This window comes from Alexandromys fortis, unplaced genomic scaffold, assembly GCF_014885135.2.
Source record: "Alexandromys fortis isolate MF-2015 unplaced genomic scaffold, M_Fortis_MF-2015_v1.1 scaffold_103, whole genome shotgun sequence".
Taxonomy (NCBI): Eukaryota; Metazoa; Chordata; class Mammalia; order Rodentia; family Cricetidae; genus Alexandromys; species Alexandromys fortis.
In genome coordinates, this window is record NW_026067978.1 from 323,997 (window position 1) to 346,838 (window position 22,842).

The 22,842-nt window shown below is 49.0% G+C and overlaps 2 protein-coding genes across 9 annotated transcripts in view; one reads left to right on the top strand and one right to left on the bottom strand.

Annotated features, from left to right (window-relative positions):
• Phykpl (5-phosphohydroxy-L-lysine phospho-lyase) overlaps positions 1 to 19,505 on the top strand; it is a 20,769-nt gene extending 1,264 nt beyond the window's left edge. For 5 of the 7 annotated variants that reach the window (XM_050157602.1, XM_050157604.1, XM_050157600.1 and 2 more), the window contains 11 exons: positions 664 to 823; positions 4,731 to 4,805; positions 5,358 to 5,445; positions 5,522 to 5,638; positions 8,021 to 8,103; positions 8,347 to 8,572; positions 13,804 to 13,958; positions 14,189 to 14,278; positions 14,985 to 15,115; positions 15,969 to 16,037; positions 18,309 to 19,505. In XM_050157602.1, the coding sequence (XP_050013559.1) occupies positions 664 to 823; positions 4,731 to 4,805; positions 5,358 to 5,445; positions 5,522 to 5,638; positions 8,021 to 8,103; positions 8,347 to 8,572; positions 13,804 to 13,958; positions 14,189 to 14,278; positions 14,985 to 15,115; positions 15,969 to 16,037; positions 18,309 to 18,358 (1,244 nt within the window). In that variant the 3' untranslated portion in view covers positions 18,359 to 19,505. The other 2 variants (XM_050157605.1, XM_050157603.1) reach the window with 2 other exon arrangements.
• Positions 16,306 to 22,421, bottom strand: Hnrnpab (heterogeneous nuclear ribonucleoprotein A/B). Of its 2 annotated transcripts, XM_050157609.1 has the most exons (8): positions 22,254 to 22,421; positions 21,926 to 22,172; positions 21,027 to 21,195; positions 20,117 to 20,275; positions 19,861 to 19,992; positions 17,992 to 18,100; positions 17,169 to 17,309; positions 16,306 to 16,908 (listed from the first exon to the last, which is right to left on the bottom strand). In XM_050157609.1, the coding sequence occupies exons 2-8, from the start codon at positions 22,147 to 22,149 to the stop codon at positions 16,838 to 16,840; spliced, it is 1,005 nt and encodes a 334-aa protein (XP_050013566.1). In that variant the 5' UTR covers positions 22,150 to 22,172; positions 22,254 to 22,421; the 3' UTR covers positions 16,306 to 16,837. The 2 variants fall into 2 exon arrangements, with proteins under 2 accessions (XP_050013566.1, XP_050013567.1); XM_050157610.1 differs by lacking the exon at positions 17,169 to 17,309.
• Positions 22,422 to 22,842: the final 421 nt, after the last annotated feature.

Below are 22,842 nucleotides of genomic sequence, written 5' to 3' on the forward strand. Positions count from 1 at the left end.
GGGGGGAGACACTCGGACTACGGAAAACTGAAGTACGCATTTAGCCAACTGGGGCCACCAGAGCTGATGTTGGAAAGGCAGGCTTTGAATTAAAAGGCACATTGGAAGCAGAGAGAGGTTAAAATCCAAGACTCTCCCAGCACTCACGAGACAGAGGCAGGTGAATCTGTGAGTTAAAGGCCAAGACAATCAGCTTTGCAGAGAGAACCTGTCCTGGGGGGGGGGAGGGGCGAGGGGGAGGGGCAGAAGTTACTTAGTCCTCTGAGCCTTGTTGCTCATTGGACAATAGACAAGACTCAGCTGGCGAAGCATCTAGTCTGACTCGGGTGTTTTGGATAATTGTTAATACTATTAAATTGCTTTGGCAATGCTTGACACGTGGTAAGCGCTCACTAACTCTGTTCTGTTACTATCCCTGACCCTCTGACCGTTCCCCTCCAGCCAGAGGTCTCAAGACACCTCTCTAAACACATTGGTTTTTCCGGAGAACGTTTCTCCTTCTGCTGGACTGTCTCTCAAGGCTTTCCATTCCAGAACATCATCTCTGTGCTTCCCCCGCTTTGCACCTGCCTCCGTTAACTTCGTCTCCCCTGCGTGGGTTTGCAGACAGAGCTGAGGGGGATCTGGTGGGGCTGGCTGATGATGGAGGTGGCCCTCTTGCAGTTGGTCACTGCCATCCCACCGTGGTCCAAGCCGCACACGAACAGAACCTGATGCTCAACACCAACAGCCGATACCTTCACGACAACATTGTGGACTATGCCCAGAGGCTGTCGGAGACCCTGCCGGAGGAGCTCTCTGTGTTTTATTTCCTGAATTCTGGGTAAGTGAACTGTGTGACCAATGTGCCCTGTTGAAAACATGTCTAGAGAAAATCACCCATGTGGGTGCCACACTGTAGAACCCACTTCAGGGAGAGGCTTCTAACCTTCCTGGTTGTAGACTCTGAAGCCTTTATGTTGGCTCCTGGTACTTCCTCTGTAGAAGACACCATCCCCTCCCTTCCAGACACACTGGGGCTTAGTGAAGTAATGGACTTCTTTATTTCTTCCTCACGGATTCAGCCCTCAGATGTGATTCAGCAAGCTTAAGGGTCATCAAATGTTCTTCAGAGAAATGTGAAATTGTGGAGGGGGTCCTTTCTGGAGGGAGAGTACAGAGTGATGGGGCCTGACTTGACTGCTTCTGGGTAGATGCTTAGAGCTCCCAAAGTGGCAGCTTAAGGGAGAAGGAAGGGTTCTTATCAGGGTTGATTACCACCTGGCACAGCCTGGGCAAAGGCCCTGTAACATGAAGGGGCAAGGCATGTTTAGTGACCCAAAAGAGGAAGGAGTGAGCGGTCCCTTAGCCAAGTGAGGGAAGCTATGTTTATCTTAGGACCACTAGAAAGCTAGGGACTTGGGGTGAGGGTTGATTTGTTTGTTTTTTCCTGGTAGTGATTACTGCTTTTGATGTTTGTTGTTAATACGTGTGAGTGTTCAGTGTGTGTTTTTAGTATGAGTGTTTGCCTGCATATGTCTATGCATCATGTGCGTGTCTGATGCCCGTGGAGGCCAGGTGGTTTCAGATCTCCTGGAACTGCCAGTTGTGAGCGTCCACGTGGGGCCTGAAACCAGGTCTTCTACAAGAGCAGCCCCTGCTCTGACCAGCTGAGCCATCTCTCCAGCCCCGCCCCCGTAAAGGGCTTTAATCAGGAAGGTGATGCTGTCCTGCTGGGGAGAACGAGAGAGGCTAGTGGTGGGAGTGGCCGTGAGGACAGAACCAGGAACATGCTTACCACCTGTCCGACAAACAGCATCTGCCTACAGGAACAAGCACAGTTAGCATTGCCACTTACAATCTCCCGTCTCCTGCAGAGCTTAGCAGTCATTCTTCCTGAGATGCTTTCTCCTTGTGTTTACAGGCTCTGGTGTCTACCAGCTGCCAGCGCCACTGTTTGCTAGGGCAGGTCCCACTCCTCTGTTCATGGGGCAGGTCCCTCCCCTCCTCTGTTCATGGGGCAGGTCCCTCCCCTCCTCTGTTCATGGGGCAGGTCCCTCCCTTCCTCTGTTCATGGGGCAGGTCCCACCCCTCCTCTGTTCTGTTCAGGGCAGGTCCCACCCCTCCTCTGTTCTGTTCAGGGCAGGTCCCACCCCTCCTCTGTTCAAGGCAGGTCCCACCCCTCCTCTGTTCATGGGGCAGGTCCCACCCCTCCTCTGTTCAGGGCAGGTCCCACTCCTTTTTTCCCCTCTGTCATCTCATCTATATGCTTGGAATTAAATGTCATCCTTGTGCTGGGGACTCAAAAATCTGCATCACAAACACAGATGTTGGAGCTGGACAGATAGCTTAGCAGTTAACAGTGTCTACTTTTCCAGGGGACCTGAGTTTTTGTTGGGGGAGGGGGGTGTTTTGGATTTGTTTTTGTTTATTTTGATGTTGTTTTCATTGTTTTTTCTTTGGTTGGTTTATTGGTTTTTTTTTTTTTGGTTGGGGGGGGGGTTGTAGGTTTGTTTTCTTTTTCAAGACAGAATTTCTCAATGTAACATCCCTGGCTGTCCTGGAACTCACAATGTAGACCAGGCTGGCCTCGAACTTTAGAGATCCACCTGCCTTGTCCTCCATAGGGCTGGAATTAAAGGTGTGTGCCACCACCGCCCAGCAAGGACCTGGGTTTGATTCCTAGCACCTATGTGGCTACTCACACTCTCTGTAACTGCAGTAAAGAATCCAATGGGCAATTTCAGAGATACCAGGCACATATATGGTGACAAACGCGCATACAGGCAAAATACCCATACATAAAATGCGTTTTAATTAAAATAAAGGGAGGGGGCTGAAGAGATGGCTCAGTGGTTAAGAACAACACTTGATGCTCCTGCAGAAGTTCCATTCCCAGCACCCACATCAGGTGGTTCACAGCCACCTGTAACCCTCAGTGCCCTCTTCTGGACTCCTTTGGCACTGCACAAACAAACCCACCCCACAGACATACATTCATATAATTGGGGGAAAAAAAAAAGGATTTTTTAAAAACCCAGATGCCTCCTATGTGTTCCACTTAAGGTTATAAGTGGCCATGTGACATCTGACAGTCATCTCCAACTTCACCGATCCAAAAACAACCACGAACTGCCTTCTCCTGGGCATACTGGCACACACGTTTAGTCCCAGGGAGGCAGAGGCAGGCAGATCTCTATGAGTTCAAGGCCAGTAATGAAATAGAATTGCCTTCTACCAGTGCCTGTGTGAGATCACAGCACGGTTCTCCCTGATGCTGCCTTCCCCCAAACACATACACCATCCACATACTCACCTGTGTGTGCTTGGAAGAAACCATACCTGCAATCTGCCCTAATCTGCCCCAGGATCTCTCTTAGCTCATGCCCATGGCTCTCACCCAGGCAGCCTGCAGGGCCTCCTCACTCCCATCTCAAATGCTGCTGAGGAGATAGACAGTCTCCTCCTCAGTCCTGGAAGCATGACCCTTCACATCTCTTCACTCCTCTGCCCCAGCTTCCTTCCCTCGGTTGCCTGAACATACCTCTTTGCTGCTATCTCACTGACCCCGCTGTGTTGATGGTTAGGGTAACCATAACAAAAAGGTTGTAGGCTTGGAGGTTAAACAATTAATTAAAACCACACATGGTGGTGCCTTTAATCCTAGCACTTGAGAGGCTGAGGCAGGGGATGTCAGAGTTTGAGTTTAGCCTCGTCCACCCAGAGTTCCAGGACAGTCAGGGATATGTAGAAAGATCCTATCTCAAAAAGAAAGTAAAAATAATGTCTGTTCTCAAAGTTCTGGAGGACAGAAGTCCAAGACCATCATGTCAGTAGGGTCCGTGTCCTCTGAGGCCTCGCTCTACCTAACACATGACTGTCTTCCCACCCACCTCACAGGGTCTGTGCAAATGCCCTGTATCTTTGTGAATCCACCTCACAGGGTCTGTGCAAATGCCCCGGTATCTTCGTGAATCCACCTCATAGGGTCTGTGCAAATGCCCCGGTATCTCTGTGTATCAACACCATTTCTCATATGGACATCAATCAGATTGGGCTGGGGTTGCCAACAGGCTTCCTTTAACTAACCTGTTTAAAGGCCTTGTCTCCCTCCAAGTGGTGGTGATGCAGCCTTTAGTCCCAGCACTCAGGAGGCAGAGGCAGGTGAATCTCTTTGAGTTTGAGGCCAGTCTGATCTACAAGAGCTAGTTCCAAGACAGGCTCCAAAGCTACACAAAAGCCCTGTCTCAAAAAACCAAAAAACAGAAAAACAGGTCATTCTGAGGTCCTATGATTTGGGCTTCAATGTAGTAGTTTTAGGAGAACACATTTTACCCCATAACACCCTCATGCAGGTCTTCCTCAGCAGAGCAGCCTGAGCCCAGTGTTGACACAGAAATGATCACTGTGCCTCATTGTTTGACTTTCAAGATAGATCAGAGCAGGGCAGTGATGGCACACGCCTTTAATCCCAGCAATCAGACAGCAGAGGCAGGCATATCTCTATGAGATCGAGGACAGCCTAGTCTACAGAGTAAGTTCCAGGACAGCCAGAGAAACAAACAACAGGTGCATCATGATTTAAGTTTTAAGAGTGCACCTCCTGTTTTCTCCCTGCTCTGAGGCACAGAAGGCACTAGATGTTGCCAAGGGACTGGTGTCCTGAGAATGCTCTCAATGCTGGAAGGATTCCTTCTTCAAGGGAAGCGCTTAGGTGATGTTCCAAGTCATGCCCATATTTTCTGTCACAGGTCAGAAGCCAACGACCTGGCCTTAAGACTGGCTCGCCAGTGCACAGGACACCAGGATGTGGTGGTATTAGACCAGTAAGTGTAACTCACACAGCCCTGCTTCTCCAGAGCCTGGGCTCCACAAGCCTCTAGGGGTCAGCGAGGCTCTGGCTTTGAGACCTTAAGTGGGGAAGTGGAAGATACAGGATCACGGGAAGCCAGTGTAGCAAGAAAGCCAGACCACAGTGACGCTTTCCTGGAGGTCGTTTTCACCCAGCTTTCTGAGAGAACAGCAGCTGGGGAAGGAAAGCAGCCACACATCATCTGGAGGCTCAGCTGACTGCTCTAGAGACCAAAGGCCATCAGAGACCTGTTAATGTTTAAGATGTACTGTAATCCTATGCCCCCACTTTAAAGAGGAGAAAACTGAACCCAGAGTGGGCAGGTGTCTAGAATTGTGGCATGCCAGTTATTAGCCTTGCAGGAAGTCACTCCAAGCCTGCACCCATCCCCAGCTCAAGGACTTGGTACCTGAGGAAGAAAGATGGGCTTCCCCGTGTTTTGTCTTCAAAAGTGGTAGACAGTGGCTAAGGCTGGTCCAGGGAGTAAATGCCAACATGCCTAAGCCCACATCCTCCTTCTCCCTAGTGCTTATCACGGTCACCTGAGCTCCTTGATCGACATCAGTCCCTACAAGTTCCGAGCCCTGGATGGCCAGAAGGAATGGGTCCATGTGGTATGCACGCTCCCATTAGCACCAGGTCAGTTTCCACCCCCAAGCCCGGATGACATGGCAGTGTCTCTCCCTGCAGGCTCCTCTCCCAGACACCTACCGGGGCCCCTACCGGGAGGACCACCCCAATCCAGCAGAGGCCTATGCCAGTGAGGTGAAGCAAGTGATCAGCATCGCACAGGAGAAGGGCAGGAAGGTAACCACACCCACATCAGTCCAGAGGATGTCAAGTCCGCTGTGACAAGATGCTGAGAGCCCAGACGGTGTGAGAGTAGAACGAGCCCCAGGCCTGGTGGCACAGGTGTTATTCTAGCTACCTGAACTATATATCAGGGTCACCCTGAGCAACTTAATGAAACTCTATACAAAATAATTTTAATTTTTTAAATTATTTTAGTATTTTGTGTGTATGGGTGTTTTGCCTACATGTATGTTTGTGCACCGTGTGTGCAGTGCCCTTGGGGGTTAGAAGAGAACGTTGGGTCCCCAGGGACTAGAGTTATAGATGGTTGTGAGTCACCACGTGGGTGCTGAGGATTGAATTCAGGACCTCTGGAAGAGCAGCCACCACTGAGCCATCCCTCCAGCCCTGGAATTTTTTACAAAGTAAAAAAGAAAAGATGGGCAGCGTGGTGTGGTAGTTCACATCTTTAATCCCAGCTCTCAGGAGGCAGAATCAGATAGATTTGAGTTTGAGGCCAGTGTGGCCTAACTAGGGAGTTACAGGCCAATCAGGGCTAGAACTGAGTCCCCATCTCAAAGAAAAAGGGGGTGTGGTGAGAATGTAGCTCTGTGCTTACCTAGTATGTGTGTGAGAGACATGAACTCAATTCCAGTACTGAAAAAAGGAGCAAAATGAGACCCTGATTTTGGTTTGAGAATCTAGTGTGAAGAGGGGCTGAGGCTTGTTAATGTCCAGCCTAGTTTTAATACAATGGAGAGAGTAGGGATCCCGGGACCCAGGCTGGAGCAGTGTGGATCTAAGGAGGCTCCTTAGAGGAAGTTACTATGGAGTTACATAGTAAAAGGTAAGATTTAGCATTCCAAGTAGGGTAGGAGTCAGGAGAGGAAGAGCTAACTGAACAGGCAGCTGCACAGATGAGGACCACATGACGGAGGCCAGGCAGAGCAGGTTGTCAGATGGACCTAGACAAGCAGGCAGGACCCATATGCCTGGAATTTACCCAGGGACCTCAACATAGAAGGAGAGGAGACCCGAGGACTGGGCTGTTCTCTGTCTTAGGTTGCATGCCAGATATAATTCACTGGGACAGCCTAAAGACAGGGACCATGAGGCTGCCTCCCAGGAGAGTGGATAGGGATTCTGTGGAGAGGCAAGTGGGAGTGTATACCCTGGGAGAACAAGGCCCACAGTGCTAGCAACTGGGCTCTATAAAACTGAAGGAGTGACCAGCAAACCAAAGAGTGTTTAGGAAAAAGGTAGGCTGTGATGCCTGAGAGGTTTGCAGAACCAGCTGAGGGGCTCTGATGCACCACAAACACTTCAAAAGAACCTGTGGTGTTGCCGGGCGGTGATGGCGCACACCTTTAATCCCAGCACTCGGGAGGCAGAGGCAGGCGGATCTCTGTGGGTTCGAGACCAGCCTGGTCTACAAGAGCTAGTTCCAGGGCTGGCTCCAAAACCAGAGAGAAACCCTGTCTCGAAAAACAAACAAAAAAAGAACCTGTGGTATTGATCATAATAGCTCACACCTTTAATCCCACACTGGGAGGCAGAGGTGGGCAGATCTCTGAGTTTAAGGGTCTACAGAGTTCATTCTAGGACAGCCAGGGCTATACAGACAAAGCCTCCCTCAAAAACGAGAGAGAGAGAGAGAGAGAGAGAGAGAGAGAGAGAGAGAGAGAGAGAGAGAGAGAGAGAGGATAAGACACAGTAGGGAAAACATGCTTGGGCAAAGGGTTTTAAGCAGGACAGAGATGACCTCGGTGTCTGGGTTGAAGCATCCTCCTGAAGGCACTATGAGAGACAGGAAGAGGTATCCCGTACAACAGCATCTGCGGTAGCTGGGACAACAAGTGGACTCATGTGACAGCCATGAGACAATGGGTGTCAGCAAGACACATTAAAAGAGGGTGTAGCGTATTGGCTTTGTGGGAGCCTAGGCAGTTTGGATGCTCACCTTACTAGACCTGGATGGAGGAGGGTGGTCCTTGGACTTCCCACAGGGCAGAGAACCCTGATTGCTCTTTGGGCTGACGAGGGAGGGGGACTTGATTGGGGGAGGGGGAGGGAAAGGGGAGGCGACGGTGGGGAAGAGACAGAAATCTTTAATAAATAAAAAAAAATAAAAATAAAAGAGGGTGTAGGTAAGAATGAAGCCATGTTTTTGTTCTGAGCTGAGACTGTTGCTGGTCACCACATGGGGACCAAGAAGAAAGACTTATGAGGTGGGAGGAGGTTTGTAAGTGAATATAGCTGACTGGAGCAAGCCCAAGTAGAAGGGGATGGAGGCATCAAGGGGGTGGGGTGAGTTACCCCCTCGGATGTGACATAACACCCAAAGGAAGGGGCACTGCCAATATTAGCGAGGCACACTGAACTCTGTCTCATCCACAGCTCGCTGCCTTCTTCGCTGAGTCTCTGCCCAGTGTGGGTGGGCAGATCATTCCCCCTGCTGGCTACTTCTCCCAGGTGGCAGAGTGAGTAGAGGGCCGGCTCTGCCCAAGGGAGGGCAGGCTTTTCATTTTTTAATTAATTCATTTTTTTTTAATTCTATTCTAAATTCCAACTACAACCTGGCCTCCCTGCCTGAAGTTTCTGAAACAAACCCTTAAAGAAATAATGACCCAGAGAAGGCCAGCCATTTGCCCAAAGTAAAGGCCCAGGACTTCCAACCCCTGGTCTCTCTCACCACAGCCCTGTCTGCCATCTGTCCTCCACAGGCATATTCGCAAGGCCGGAGGGCTCTTTGTCGCAGATGAGATCCAGGTTGGTTTTGGCCGAGTAGGCAAGCACTTTTGGGCCTTCCAGCTGGAGGGGGAAAACTTCGTCCCTGACATTGTCACCATGGGGAAGTGCATCGGCAATGGTCACCCTGTTGCCTGTGTGGCCACTACCCAAGCTGTGTCAAGGGCATTTGAAGCCACTGGTGTAGAATACTTCAATACGGTGAGTAACTCTGCATGCCAAGGGCTCTATGAGCTGCCACTCAGTCCATAGTCGGTGAAGGCTTCAGGCCTTCCACTCTGTACAACACAGATTTCTAAAATGCCATCCTCCAAGAGCTACATGTCAGGGTTTTTGTTTGTTTGGTGTGTGTGTGTGTGTGTGTGTGAGAGAGAGAGAGAGAGAGAGAGAGAGAGAAACACAGAAAGACACAGAGACAGACAAACAGAGATAGACAGAGACTCACTGTGTAGCCCTGACTAGCCTAGCATTCCCTATGTAGAACAAGCTGGATTTACTGTAGACCAAACTGGCCTTAAACTCACTGAGATCCACCTGCCTCTGCCTCTGCCTCTCAAGTGATGGAATCAAAGGTGTGTGCTGCCTCACCTGGCCCAGGTCAGATTTTTTTAGTGTTGTAAAACACTTTCAAAATTAATGTTAATCCAAATGCTGTCACAGATAAGGTTGTATAAAACACAGAATGCAAGAACCCTTTCCTTCAGTGATCAGATCCAAGCCTATCAGTGCTATGCAAATGCTTTGCCACTGAGCTACACCTGACTCCCAAGGAAGGGTTCCCTTCGTGGAGACATGAGGTCTAAAGTACCCTTTGGAAAAACCTTTGGCCGTCAGTGTAGAGAAAAAGGTGGAGTCCCGAGACTGGGTCTGGCCAGGAGCAGGAACGGACTTGGGTACTCATAACTGTTTTTTGGATTTCCACAATAAGCCACTTGAATTTTTAAGGAAGTCAGCATTTGGCAAGATGTCAGCTAGGCAACGAAGGTCAGTGTGAGCAAGAGAAGTGACGTCCGCATTGGTGCTGTCAGCAGATTTTACTCTGTCCACATGACAAACACCCTCCGCCCTGGTCAAGAACCACCCCTAGACTTGAGACACTGGAGAGAGAGCCTAGCTTGGTGGACGCTGGGAGAAGGGACTCTCCAGGGAAGAAGCAGACACAGGGCTGAGGGTCAAGAGCAGCAGTTAGCCAGCTGCTGAGGGAGGGTTGTTGCCCAATGGGGTCTGACCCTGGCTCTTCTAGTACATAAACTAAATTCAGCTCTTGTTCTCTCTGGATAGCCCTCCTCTAGTTAGCTGATTACTTGGCTATTTTTGTTAAGGTTTTTACATTTATTTGTATGAGTGTATTTGCAGCTAACATGTGTGGAGGTCCGAAGACAACCTTAAGGGTCATTTGCTTCCATCGTGAGTTCTGGGAATCCAATTCAGTCCACCAGGTTTAATGGCAGGTACCTTAACCCACTAAGCTATCTTACCAGCCCAATTTGGTTACTTATAAACCCATGAAATGCCATCACCTCAGATAAAAAAATGAGGATCCTGACTCTCCTTTCATCTATCCTGATGTTTGTCCCTTCACTGGTGATTCTGAAACCATGTTTGTTCTAGTTGCTTTTTGGCTTTACTTGAACCCTATCATAATGCACATTAACTCTAGGGAGTCTGCATTCTTCCCCGGACCCTACCAAGAACCGCCCATATTGTCACTCATTTCCCTGCTTTACAACATCCATACTTGGCTCGTGCACGTCTGTCGATGTGCTCTGAGGCTCTTCCCTGTGTCTTCTGTAAACAGTACTACCAACGAAGATTCTTTAGTTGGTTGGTTGGTTGGTTGGTTGGTTGGTTGGTTGGTTGGTTGGTTGGTTGGTTGGTTTTGTTTTTTGAGACAGTTTCTCTGTAGCTTTGGAGCCTGCCCTGAACTAGCTCTTGTAGACCAGGAGATCCGCCTGTCTCTGCCTCCCTAGTGCTGGGATTAAAGGTGTGCACCAACACTGCCGACTGAAAATTCTTAACAGTCTGTTTTCCATGTGCACAAAGACCAGTTACAAATTAACCCTGAAGTAGAATTGCTGGGCCAGAGGGTGTGTCCATACTAAACTTTAAAAGATAATGTCATGCTTTCCAAAGTAATTCACAGGTCAAAAGAGCTTCACCAGCAGTGTATTGTTTGGGGTTTGTTGTTTGTGAGAGGGTCTTACTGTGAAAAGCCCTAGCTGGCCTGGTACTGAATACGTAATCCATCTGACTTAGAACTGATGGCAGTCTTCTGATCCCAGCTGAGGGCCAGGATTACAGGAGTTCACTTCTGTGCTCTACTTCTCATCAACACTTAAATTTTGCCAGTCGAAGGAAATGTAAAATGGTGATCCATGTGGTTTTGATATGCTGTTCCCCAAATTCATATTTTGTGAAGTATTCCCATGTGTTTTAAAGTTTGAATAGATTGACTTCATGTATCTTGTGTGAGCACAAAGGAGAACACCTTGCAGGAATGGTTCTCTCCTACCAATGTGAGTCCCAGGGATCAAACTCTGGGCTTGTAGATAAGGCCCTTCTTATCTAAAGGTGTTTCTGTGTGAGAGATACCCATGCAAGCACACACACCTAGGTTGAGGTTAGTGTCCTGCCAGAAGTGTATACTGCGAACACGTTCCTCCAGTAGGCAGTGGTCTTCACTTCCTTTATAGACTTACAAGAAACCACAGAAACATAAATTATCAATCATCTGTTTTGGTTTTGAGAGACCTGGCTAGCTTCAAAATCAACATCCTCCTGCTTATGCCTCCTGGGTTCTGGGAGTTCTGAGATTAACAACATGCACCTCTGTGCTACTTGGTATCTGGATTCCAGGGACCAAGCTCAGGGCATCAGACTTGCACATCTGGCTCTTACCTACTGAGCTCCCTGGACAGCTCACTGACCCAAAAATTTTTATAATTTTATATGAATCCAGGCGTGGTGGTGCATGCCTTTAATTCCAGCACTTAGGAGGCAGAGGCAAACAGACTGCTGAATTCAAACCAGCCTAGTCTATATAACAGTGAGTTAAAGGCCAGCTACGGCTACACTGTGAAGCCCTACCTCAAAAAATAAATCAAAGTAAAAATCACATTTTAGATGATCCAGTTTGTCTAATTTTTGATGGTTGTTGCTTTTACTTAAGAAAGACTGCTTAATCTCAAAAAAAAAAAAAAAAAAAAAAGAACCTATGTAAAAATAGCTGTCTTAACATCCTGGGTAAGAGGGACTTGAAATACAATTGAATACATATAAGGCATTTAAGCATGTTGTCCAGTGTATGGGAATGCTTATATTTATCTGTCTACAGTCATGTTTGTGGGGTGGAAGTATATAGCTCAGTGCTAGAGCAATGTTTAGCAGGCCCTTGGTTTCATCCCAGCACCATAAAAGACGTCTTTATAGACCCAGGCAGTGCTGGAGCGCAAATACTCTGCCACTAAGCTATATCCCTTGTCTCCTCCCACACAGTAAAAAGGGGGGACTGACAAGATAGTTCAGTACATAATGTCGTTTGCCCTGTAAACATGAGGACCAAGTCCAATCTCTAGACCCCATATAAAAAAATCAGGTTTAGTGGCAGACCTGTTATCCTGGGATTACTATAGAGCCAGCATTGTCTAACTGGCCAGCTCCAGATCCTAGTGAAAGATTGTCTCAAAAAACAAGATGGATGTCTTCTAAGAACATCCACCACATCCAAGGTTGGGTTGACCTCTGCACCCATATGGACATGCACCTGCATACACAGAAACTTTTTGAAACAGTCTCACAATACAGCCCTAGTTGGACTGGAACTATGTAGACCTGCCTTTTTTTTTTTTCCTTTTTTTTAAAGGTTTTTTTTTTTTTTTTAGGATTTTCAAAACAGGGTTTCTCTGTAGCTTTGGAGCCTGTCCTGGAACTAGCTCTTATAGACCAGGCTGGTCTCAAACACAGAGATCCGCCTGCCTCCCAAATGTGTGCTGGGATTAAAGGCGTGCGCCACTGCAGCCCTGCCCACCTGCTTTTGCTCAAATGTTACTGACATTTAAATGTTACTCCAACAGTTCTATTCCCTCTGCATAGCCATGGCTGTCCTGGAACTCGCTCTGTAGATCAGGCTGGACTCTTTTTTGTTTTGTTTTTCAAGACAGGGTTTCTCCGTTGCCTTGGAGCCTGGCCTGGAACTTGCCCTGTAGACCAGGTTGGCCTTGAACTCAAGAGATCCACCTGCCTCTGCCTCCGAGTGCTGGGATTAAAGGCGTGTGCAGCCACCACCACTAGCCTCTGCCTAGTGCTGGGGAAAGGCATGAGCCACTAACATCCAGCCATCGTAATAGAAGTTATGATTTCAGCAATATGAGAGACAAATACAGTCCATTTTAACCTATCAGATTCTTGCAGCTTTTTCAAATCCTCTTGTGCCTGTCTCCTCAAAGTTGTATTTTAAAGGAATTTCCACAGGTTTAATTTTGGCACTGGAGGGGGATATCTGTGTTGCTGACCACATACAGGTCAGAGGACCACGTTGTGGAGGTGATCCTCTCACCTTCCTCATCAGGCAATCTCAGTAGCACCTTACAAGTCATCTTGTTTTTGTGTGGTATGCATGCACGTGGGTGAAGGCCGGGAGAGGGTGCTCAATGCTTCCTCCTGTCCCCCACTGCCTCACCTCCACTGCCAGGATTAGACACGTGCAGTTCTGCCCAGCCTTTTACATCAATGCTGGGGATTAATTTATGCCCACATGTTTACAGCAGCAAGTGTTCTTACCCACTATTCATCTTCCCAATCCCAATATTTTTTTTGAAAGGTCTCATTTAGCCCAAGCTGACCTTTAACTCCATATAGGAGACCTGATTCTCCTCTAACTTCCAGATACTGAGATTACAGACATGAGCCACCACCCCTTATTTTTTCTAGTGCTAACGACTAAACTCAAGGCTTCCAGTTTGCTAGGAACTCTTCAAGACAGCTTCTTTTGCATAACCTTGGCGGTTCTGGAATTAGCTCTGTAGACCAAGCTGACCTCAAACTCAGAAATCTGCCTGCCTCTGCCTCCCTACTGCTGGGAATAAAGGTGTGCACCACCACTGCCCAGCTTAGGCACAACTCTTAGCATGTGAGCCATTCCCCATTTCTGCTTGTTTGTTTTTTTCCAAAAAATTTCTGTTATCTTACCCGTGTCTTTGTATACCATGTACATGCCTGGTGCTGAGATCAGGGGAGGAGCTGGATCAGTTCTAAGTCTCTTGCTTACCTTATACCTGGCCTGGGTTGAAGACCTGCAAGACGCCAGTATCATAGAGGACGGCCCAAAGTGTTGAAAGCTTTAGGCCTTTGACCTTCCCAGTTGTTTTTGTGGCAATTCCATGGGATGATGGTCCATTTGACAAAGCACCTGATATTACTGTCCCTTGGTTCAGTTTGGTGGCAACCCAGTGTCCTGTGCTGTGGGGCTGGCAGTCCTGGATGTCTTGAAAACAGAGCAGCTCCAGGCTCATGCCGCTAATGTGGGCAGTTTCCTAATGGAGCACCTCAACCAACAGAAAGCCAAGCATCCTATCATTGGAGATGTCAGGTACGGTTCTGGGAGCAACAGGCATGACTAACCAAATATCTATTGGTTCAGCTTTGTTCCATCTTTCAACCTTGGGATAAAAAAAATGTCTACATCCACTATCTAGAAGGAACTGGGATTCTGAAGATCCCCAGCTTTCTCCACCCCACACCATCTCCAGGGTGAAGGGGGTGGCTGAGGCCAGGGCAGAGAGGCAAGGACCATGGCTGTAAAGATGTCACCTCCTTCAGGGGCTCTGGGCTCTTCATCGGTGTGGATCTGATCAAAGATGAGACCCTGAGGACACCAGCAACTGAAGAGGCTGAATACTTGGTCTCCAGGTAATTTTTTTCCTGAAATAAGTCTGCCTTCCCCAAATAGAAAGCACTATGGATCCCAGTAACCCTATATAGCAATGAGCCTCCAGTTGTCTGGGCCCTAATCCTTGGCTGAAAGCCTGTAGCAGCACAGAAAAACCCTGGGTTTGAATCTGCCTTTATTCACATTGTAAAACATGTTAATTTACCTACTCAACAGTAATGGGCCCCAGGCAGGGTTATCTACTCCACAATTGTATACTGTCACAGGTGACATTACCCAGCTCAGGATAGTGTTAACTGTTGTCGCCCTAAGCAGGGCTGGGCGTGGCCCTGACCTAACATTTGTCTTGGACAAAAACTGGGAAATCAAAACAAATGCCATCAAGTAATCAGCACCTGAACCAGGTAGAGGCAATGGGCTGGGTGAGTACAGTGAGGTGGTAGCTGGATTATAGTTAGAGCCTTTAAAGGCTTCAAGGACAGGCTGGGCAACTTAATAAAACCTTGTAGAGCTAAAAGATGGTGTAACATCTTAATCTCAGTACTCAGGGAACAGGGAGGCTTACTGTAAGCTGAAGGCTAGCATGGTCTGACCCAAGTCCCAGGACAGCCAGAGCTACAGTCAGCAGTACAGTGGTGGGGACTAATTTTGTCAGACTTAAGGTATGGTTGAGTGCCATCAGGGTTATCTCCAGAATGAAAACTGTGAAGTATCTTTTTCTTACAGGCTGAAGGAGAACTACATTTTACTGAGCACTGATGGCCCTGGGAGGAATGTCCTCAAGTTCAAGCCTCCAATGTGCTTCAGCCTAGACAACGCACAGCATGTAGTAGCAAAGATAGATGACATTTTAACAGGTAAGCCTGGTACAACTCGTCTAGCATCACATCAGGCCCTGGCTTTGATCCTCAACATCGTAGATAGAGCCTCCCCAGCGTGTACAAGGAACAGGTAACAAGCCAAACCATCTTCAGCTCAAAAGCATGATGTAGGGCTGGACATGGTGGCAACCACCTATGATGTCAGCACTTGATGGGTGGGAGAGATCACACTCAAAACAATCCTAGGCTGCCTTTATTTAAAAAATATTAAAAAGTCCTCACATTGGGTCAGGCAGCAGTGGTACCTACCTTTAATCACAGCCCAGAGTTCCAGGAAAAACCCATGCTTATGCATACCCTAAATATTTCATCTTTAAACTAGGGGATACCCTAAGCTGCTTAAGAGAATAAAATGAATGCCTGACTGCAATGAAATTCTCCCCATAACGTCTAAAATCAAAGGTTAAAAGCACCCCAAGGTTTCCCTCAATTTTTGTAGCGAAACTACCAAACTAAATGACTAGGCACCAAAGCGGTTGTTTTACAGGGCCCAGATCTCAACAGACAAAAACCAACAAGGAACCTCTATCCCTGTCAGTTAAGTGATAACCGGTTCATTAGTCTAATCCCTAATGGATGTTTCAAACTGGTACAGCTCTAAGAGTTCTATGTGTATAAAACACGGTTAGAGACTTAATTAGAAACAGAACTGCTCTGGGTTCACACCTGGTACCATTTGTGTTAGGGATTAAATGGTGGGGCATAAGCCTGGCTAGACAAGTGGTCCCAACCTCTGAACTATCATCTCAAGCATCCTAGGAACTGAAGGTAGCAGAGTGGGGACTCATGTAGGACATATCTGTAGTCATCTGTGGTCTTTTTTTTCTAGACATGGAAGAAAAAGTAAGAAGTTGTAAAACACTGACGATCCCGCCCAACTCAGTCAAGCACCTTTCAGGTAAGCGGGACTTGTTTGTCCCCAGAGATTCCCCAATACTTCAACTTTCATCTGCTGGATAACTGAACAGAAACTAAGGATCTGGAACATAAACGTGATAAGATGTCCTCTAGCTATGAAGGCTGAGAACAAAATGGTAGTTGAGAAGGTCAGGTGAGAACAGCTGAAGGACCCCTGCTACAGGAGACCCCAGTCGCAGAGTAGATTATCTGGCACCTCCAACACTGGGCAAGGTCTCACAGAGCATCATCCCACTCTCACCCAGGCATGGGGGTTTTTTAATTTTTATTTCAAAAGCTTGGATAGCTTCAATATCCAGGTCGTGGCAAAATCAGGACACGTGTAAAATACCTTACAATACATTAGATTCCCAAAAGGTACCAAAAAGTACAGTAAAATTAACACTTCCATTACTGGAAATGTATGACACAAATAATATAAAATTAAAAGGTGAAAAAGGTGACACTGGTTTCCTAAGATACAGTTTACTCTTTACAACCAGGGTCCACAGGTCCAGGCTGCAGAGCGACAGCGGGAAAGAGACCCTCCAATCTAGTACAGGGTAACCTGGTAATAAAATCAGCCCCCTAATGCCGCTCTGGCCTCTGCGACGCCACACGCTGCCTACAACTAGAGCTCTGGAATAGCAAACAGGAGAGTGATTTCTGGGGGAAATTTTAAATAAGATGCACATGGGACAGGCCATAAAAGTTTGCCAAGTTAAATTTGGTACATAATTGTGTTCACTCCGCGTCCAAACAATGCGTGTGCGGTCGTCTGTCGGCCGCTCCTGCTGCTTCTCAGTATGGCTTGTAGTTATTCTGATGGCCACCACGTCGCTGGCTCTTCCCGTAATTTGTACTACCCTGACCTAGGAGTAAAAACAATGTTGCGGCTACTACTTAACTGTACATTTTACCCAGTGCCAGGCGCTTGTCACATCCTCTGCGCAGCAACACCAGCTTCTCACACCTTACTGAGAAAGCTGAATTAGAATGGAGCTCCATGTGGTAGCTCCAGTGTCTGGAACCAGGCCTGTCTGACTCCAAAGCCCCTGCTGCCAGTGGCCCCTGCACTATCTGACCTGCCTCCCCTAGGAGGAAGTAGATGGGGCCTCCCTCTCCTACTTACTGTAGTCGTAGCCGGGGCCGTAGCCGTAATAGCCATAGGGCGAGTAGTCGTAGCCGCCATAGCCGGGCCCGTAGCCCTGCTGGTAGCCGTAGCCCTGGTTCCAGTAGTTCCCGTAGCCCTGATTCCAACTCTGACTCTGACCTGTGGGGGGAGCAGGGCACAGGGGCCCATGGACCATTTAGCACACGCAGGAGCTAGGATGGAGGAAATCCTGCCCTTTGGGTGGCGGGGTTACTTTGGCAGCTCGGGTAGAAGCCAAGAGGCTACTGTTCTGGTAGAGAGGGCCCTAGGCCCAAGCCTTGCAATCCAGGAGGTAACTTCACTTGGAGAATAGAAGCTTACTCACACTCACTCAAATCACTCTCTGGTCACCTCCACCCTCCCCTGGTAGCTTTGCCTTGAAAAAGATGCAGTTCAGGCTTTGGAGTTAGAGGGGCCTGGGATGGAAGGAGCTAAGCGCCTGGCACAGCTTTGCCTTTCTGCCCTCAGGTATGTTGTGTACCAAGACCCAGGACAGTCACAAAGCTAAGCACAATCCACTGTGCCCCCATCATTCTCCCAGTGCAATGCAAACGCCCCCTTGGCCTGGAGCCCCAAACTGCACAATGAGAAAGATAGGGCTCTTTCATTCCGTGGAGCCATGAGCCACAGCAGCACAAGCACACAGCCTCCACCCAGGAAACCACTCATTCCTATCCCTGAGCTGTACCCACTTCACACCCAGCCGCCCACCCTACTGCACAGAACATCAAGAGGCAATCCCCAAGACAGGCACAGAAAGCTCCTTGCAGGCAGGGAAAGTCTTCATCCAGCTTCCACTTACCTCCACCTCCACCACTGCCTCGGTTCCCTCGATTGCGGTTTCCTCGTCCCCCAGAGCCATACTGCTGTTGCTGATAGACCTCTTTGGGCTGGGCAACCTTGATTTCACACTAAAAGCCAAGAGGACACTAGGTCAAGTCCTGTGGGACAGTTCAGGGTTAGGCTGCTGCAAAGACCTCTACTATACAGCCAATACTCAGATGTAGGCAGGTCACACCTGACCTGAAAGCTTCTAGAACCACAGCTAAAACCAAGAATTTGGGGGTGGTCAACTGGAGAAGCTTTATGGGTACTAAGCTTTTTTATTCTTTTTTACAGAAGAAACTCAACCTACTCAAATACAACAGGATGGAAAGCTGACCACCTAACAGATAAAGCCAGTGTAAGGCTTTGTTTAAAGCCATACTGCCTGCCACCCTCCCTAAGCATTGGCCCTTTGAGAGATGAGCTTCAGCTTCACATCTAAATATGAACAGGACTCAGACTCACTTTTATACCTGAAAACTTTGAAGGGGATGTATATTTCTAAAGCCAGTCCTAACACACTCCCATAAAAAAAAAAATGAGCTAGGCATGATGCATGCCTTTAATCCCAGCTCACTTGGAGGCAGAAGTTTGAGACCATGTTATAGAGGGAGCTCCTGTCCTGACAGGGCAGCAGTGAAATACTGTCAAAAGGGGGGGGGGGGGGTCAGAGGATGCATATCTCCTACCATGATGTGCCTTACTTATATTTTATCTTACTGAATTAAAAACACTGAGTAAACTGGGCAGGTGGTACACACCTTTAATACCATCACCCAGGAGGCAGAGACAAGCCAGTGAGTTCAAAGCCAACCTAGTCTAGAGATTCCCAGGGCTACACCGAAAAAAGAAAAGAAAAACCTACCTAAAAGGGGGGAAAAAAAGACACTGAGTAATTTAATTTGAATATTTCTATCTAAGGCAGCAGTTTTCACTACCAGAGGGCTCAAGGATCTTCCTACTACTTCACACTAGGGCACACCAGAAAAAGAAAAATGTCAGTGTCTACTGGGAAAACTAAGAATCCCAAACCAAGCTTTTAAATCTCCCAACAAGAGAAATAAACTTCCTGGAGTCTCGCCCTACCTTATCCGCTGCCATTCCAGTAGTAACTTACACTCAGCGCCACACCTTCTATCCAAAACAACTTGAAAATCTATTACTCCACTAAACATGACTCCAATCAGTTTCCAGAATCCCAAGGAGCTTTTAGTCTTTGGGTTGACTAAAGCACACCCAAATGGGACAAGCTCTGGAGCAGGAAAAATTTCACTGCAAGTTTCATAACCCCTGGACTGTATGGCACACTATCGGGCACCAAAGAATCTTGTCAGGCCTGGCGATGGTGGCAGAGGCACAGGCCTTTAATCCTGTTCAAGGCCAGCCTGGTCTGTGAAGTGAGGTCCAGGACAGCCAGAGCTGTAACAGAGAAACCCGTCTCAAAAAATAAAAACTATAAAACAAAAAAAAAAAAAAAAACCTAGTCAGCAGCTCTGACTAGTCACAGAAACCTGGCTTCCTCTTTGCCTCCTTAAACACATTTCAGTTTTTATTAACGCACCTTGTGCATTTAAAATATGGTGTCTACGGATGCCAGAGACCATCAGACCTTGAATTGTAGCTACAGGCGGTCTGTCAGCCAACATGAGTGCTATGGATGGACCATGTCTTAAGAGTCAGTGCTCTTAGTCACTGAACCAGCTGTTTCCAGTCCAGCTCCCTCTGTTTTAATCAGCAATGTGAAGCATAGAGAAACAGTGAAGTCTTACTAATCTAGAAGGGGCTTTTATAGGTGGCCCAACCTAATCTACACCTCCAAGAGCCAAAAGCAAGTGAGGCACCTTACCTTGCTTCCACTGACAGTATGAAACTTTTTCTCCAGAACTTTCTTCACAGGGTCTTCCTCTTTAAATGTAATAAAAACAAAACCCCGTCTTTTGTTCAATTTGGGATCTATTGGAAGCTCAATGGCTTCAATCTGTAAAAACATAAAGCTCAGGTTTAAACCTCTGGTGCCCAGAAATATAAGCCCAAGTAAGGAAAGACTAAGAGAGAAAACCCTACTAATACTCTAGTCAGGCTGGGCCAAAGCCCATACTCACCTCCCCAAACTGGCCAAAGTATTCTCTGATCTTTTCCTCTGTGGCTTCAGGGTTCAGACCTCCCACAAAGATTTTCTTAACAGGATCCTTCTTCATAGCCATAGCCTTTTTAGGGTCAATGACACGACCATCCAGCCTGTGCTCCTTCTGGTCTAAGACCTGTGTAAAACAGAATCATGTCAGGTTCTAAGGAAGTACACAAAATGGGCTTAATTTCTCTGGAGCTAAGCCCAACTGACTTCCTAACCCAACTTTCTACAAACATCCCATACCAATAACCACCTGAACACTACAAGCCAACCCCAGCAGCCTGTCATGCTCTACACTCACTCTTCCTAGCCAGCAGTCCAACTTAAGACCCACCACCTTTCATAAAGAACACAGGATAATCTAGTGCTGAAAGCCTCTCTACCCTGGATGAATCAGGCACACACACCTAAGATTCAGGATCTGAGGTCCTATTAAAACTGTATAAAAACATGTATCTTCACTGTAATCTTGGATTTATAATCCCCATAGTAAAATTAGCATCAAGCCCGTGAACAGGCATATAAAATAAGTGATAGAGGAGAGCAGGAGGCAGGACTCTAGTTCCTGTCCAGGTAGCTGCCCTGCTAAGCTTTTAAAATAGTAGCGCTCAGGAGGCAGCCAGCCAGATCTTTGAGTTTGAAGCCAGCCTGGTCTACAGAGTTCCAGGACAGGCTGCAAAGCTACAGAGAAACCCTGTCTTTGGGGAGGGGGAGGGACAGATGAACTGTACTCCTCCAGAATCACTCCCTCACAATATATACCCTACTTCATCTGCACTATCCCTCAAAGCAGGATCTTAAGCTCTTTGTCCCTATCAAACACTGCACACGAGTTCCTTAAAACTCAATCCTAGCAGACTGCTGCTAAACAGCCAGCTTACCTTCTCCACACTCGAAGAATCTTTAAATAGGATAAACCCAAACCCTCTTGATCGCCCAGTGTTCGGATCCATTTTAATTGTACAGTCAACGACCTCTCCAAACTTAGTAAAGTAATCCTTTAAATCTTTCTTGCTGGTATCCCAGCTCAGTCCACCAACGAACATTTTTCTGAAAGGGAAACGACCACAAATTTTGGAAAATGGTTGTGATTTTTACACCTTTTTAGAAAAGCCTGACCCGGATACGCTTTCCTGGCTTGTGAAGCCACCGTCCCATGGGCCAGTCTGCGACCGCGCCGCCTTTCAAGTTAATCCCCAGGTGTTACTCGGCAATTGCAACTCAAGGATTCACAGCTGATGTAGACACACTGTGTGGGAAAAGTTAAGGTCAACATGCCCCGTGACCTATCACAAGTTTAAATGAGCGGGTCCCGCACGCCTGAGTCTAAACACGCTCCTTTCCGTTCTTCCCCGCCTCCAAAGAACCGGTCCCGAGGAACTCTGGGTTTCCTGGGGCCGAGAGCGCCCCAGGGTTCAGGCCGTGACTCCGCCTCTCGACCCGAGGCAAGCTAGGCCGGGCCTGCCGCGCGCCAACTCCGCCCACGCAGCCCAGACGCAGCGCCCGCCGCCCGAGTCGAGGTCGGCCGCTTTTCCTCTTCCGGGGCCTCCCGCCCCGAGGCCCGCTGCAGCCTAAACCCCGCGCGGGCAGCCCAGGGCGCCCGCAAAGTCCACCCCGCAAACTCCTGCAAACTCCAATGCGCGTAACCGCGCCTGGGCCTGCAGGGCGAGCGCGCCCGGCACCGCTCGGCGGGCACCCGCCCCTCCCCCCGCCGCGTGGCGCCAACAAAAGGCTGCCCCGGAACAAAGGCGGCGGCCCGATGGCCCGCGGCCGCACCTACCCCGCATCCTCCTCGTTCTTGCTGGCGTTAATCTGATCGCCCTCGGCGCCGTTCTGGTTCCCGCTCGGGGTGGCCGTGGTCCCGCCCCCAGACGCGGCCGGGGTTGCGGGGGCCGCTGCTCCGGCGCCGGACTCGACCGGGGCCTCGCCTTCGGGGGCGGCCTCGTGTCCGTTCTCGGTGGCGCCCGTCGTTTCCATGGGCTGCTCCTCAGCCGCGTCCGACATGGTCGGCCAGGCCGCAGCGGCTCCTGCAACGAGCGGCGACGGCACGTCAGGCCCCCGCGGCACTCCCCGAGCTCCCGCCCACCGCCCGCGGCCCGGCCGCTCACCTCGCCGCCGAAGACGCCGCGGAAGGTTCCGCGGGCTTGGCCGCGCTCACGCTCGCACCCCCGGGGACTCGTCCGCGTCCACCGACGGTGTCGCACCGCTCGGCCGCCGCCGCACACTGACCGCAAAAGACACCTCCACTCCGTCCCGCGCGGTGCCACCGCCTGACAATGCCAACTCGTGGAGCTCTTTATAATGCCGGAGCCGGGGACCACCTCGTAACAAAAAATATTTTCATTGGCTGGAGCCAACCGCCACTCACCATTGTCCTGGCATTTTATTGGCTGCCGCCGCGCGCGCGCTCTAGATCCGGGCGGGCTTTGTCCTCATTTTAGAACGCGCGCGAGTCCGGACTGCGTACGGTTCCGGTTACCGGGCGGGCATCTCAAGTGTCCCTCGCTTCCGGGGGGCACACGGCAGTCTGTCATCCCCTCCGTACACCTCATACCACACTAACATCCCCGGCCTCCCAAAGAGGGATAATGAGCCGGAGGAAGCCCCTAAATCCAAGGTCGCCCGGAGGAAGGAGCCGAATCTTGGCTTCCATGATACGGGGTGCTAGGGTCACCCGAGGCCCTCAGCGCGGCCTCC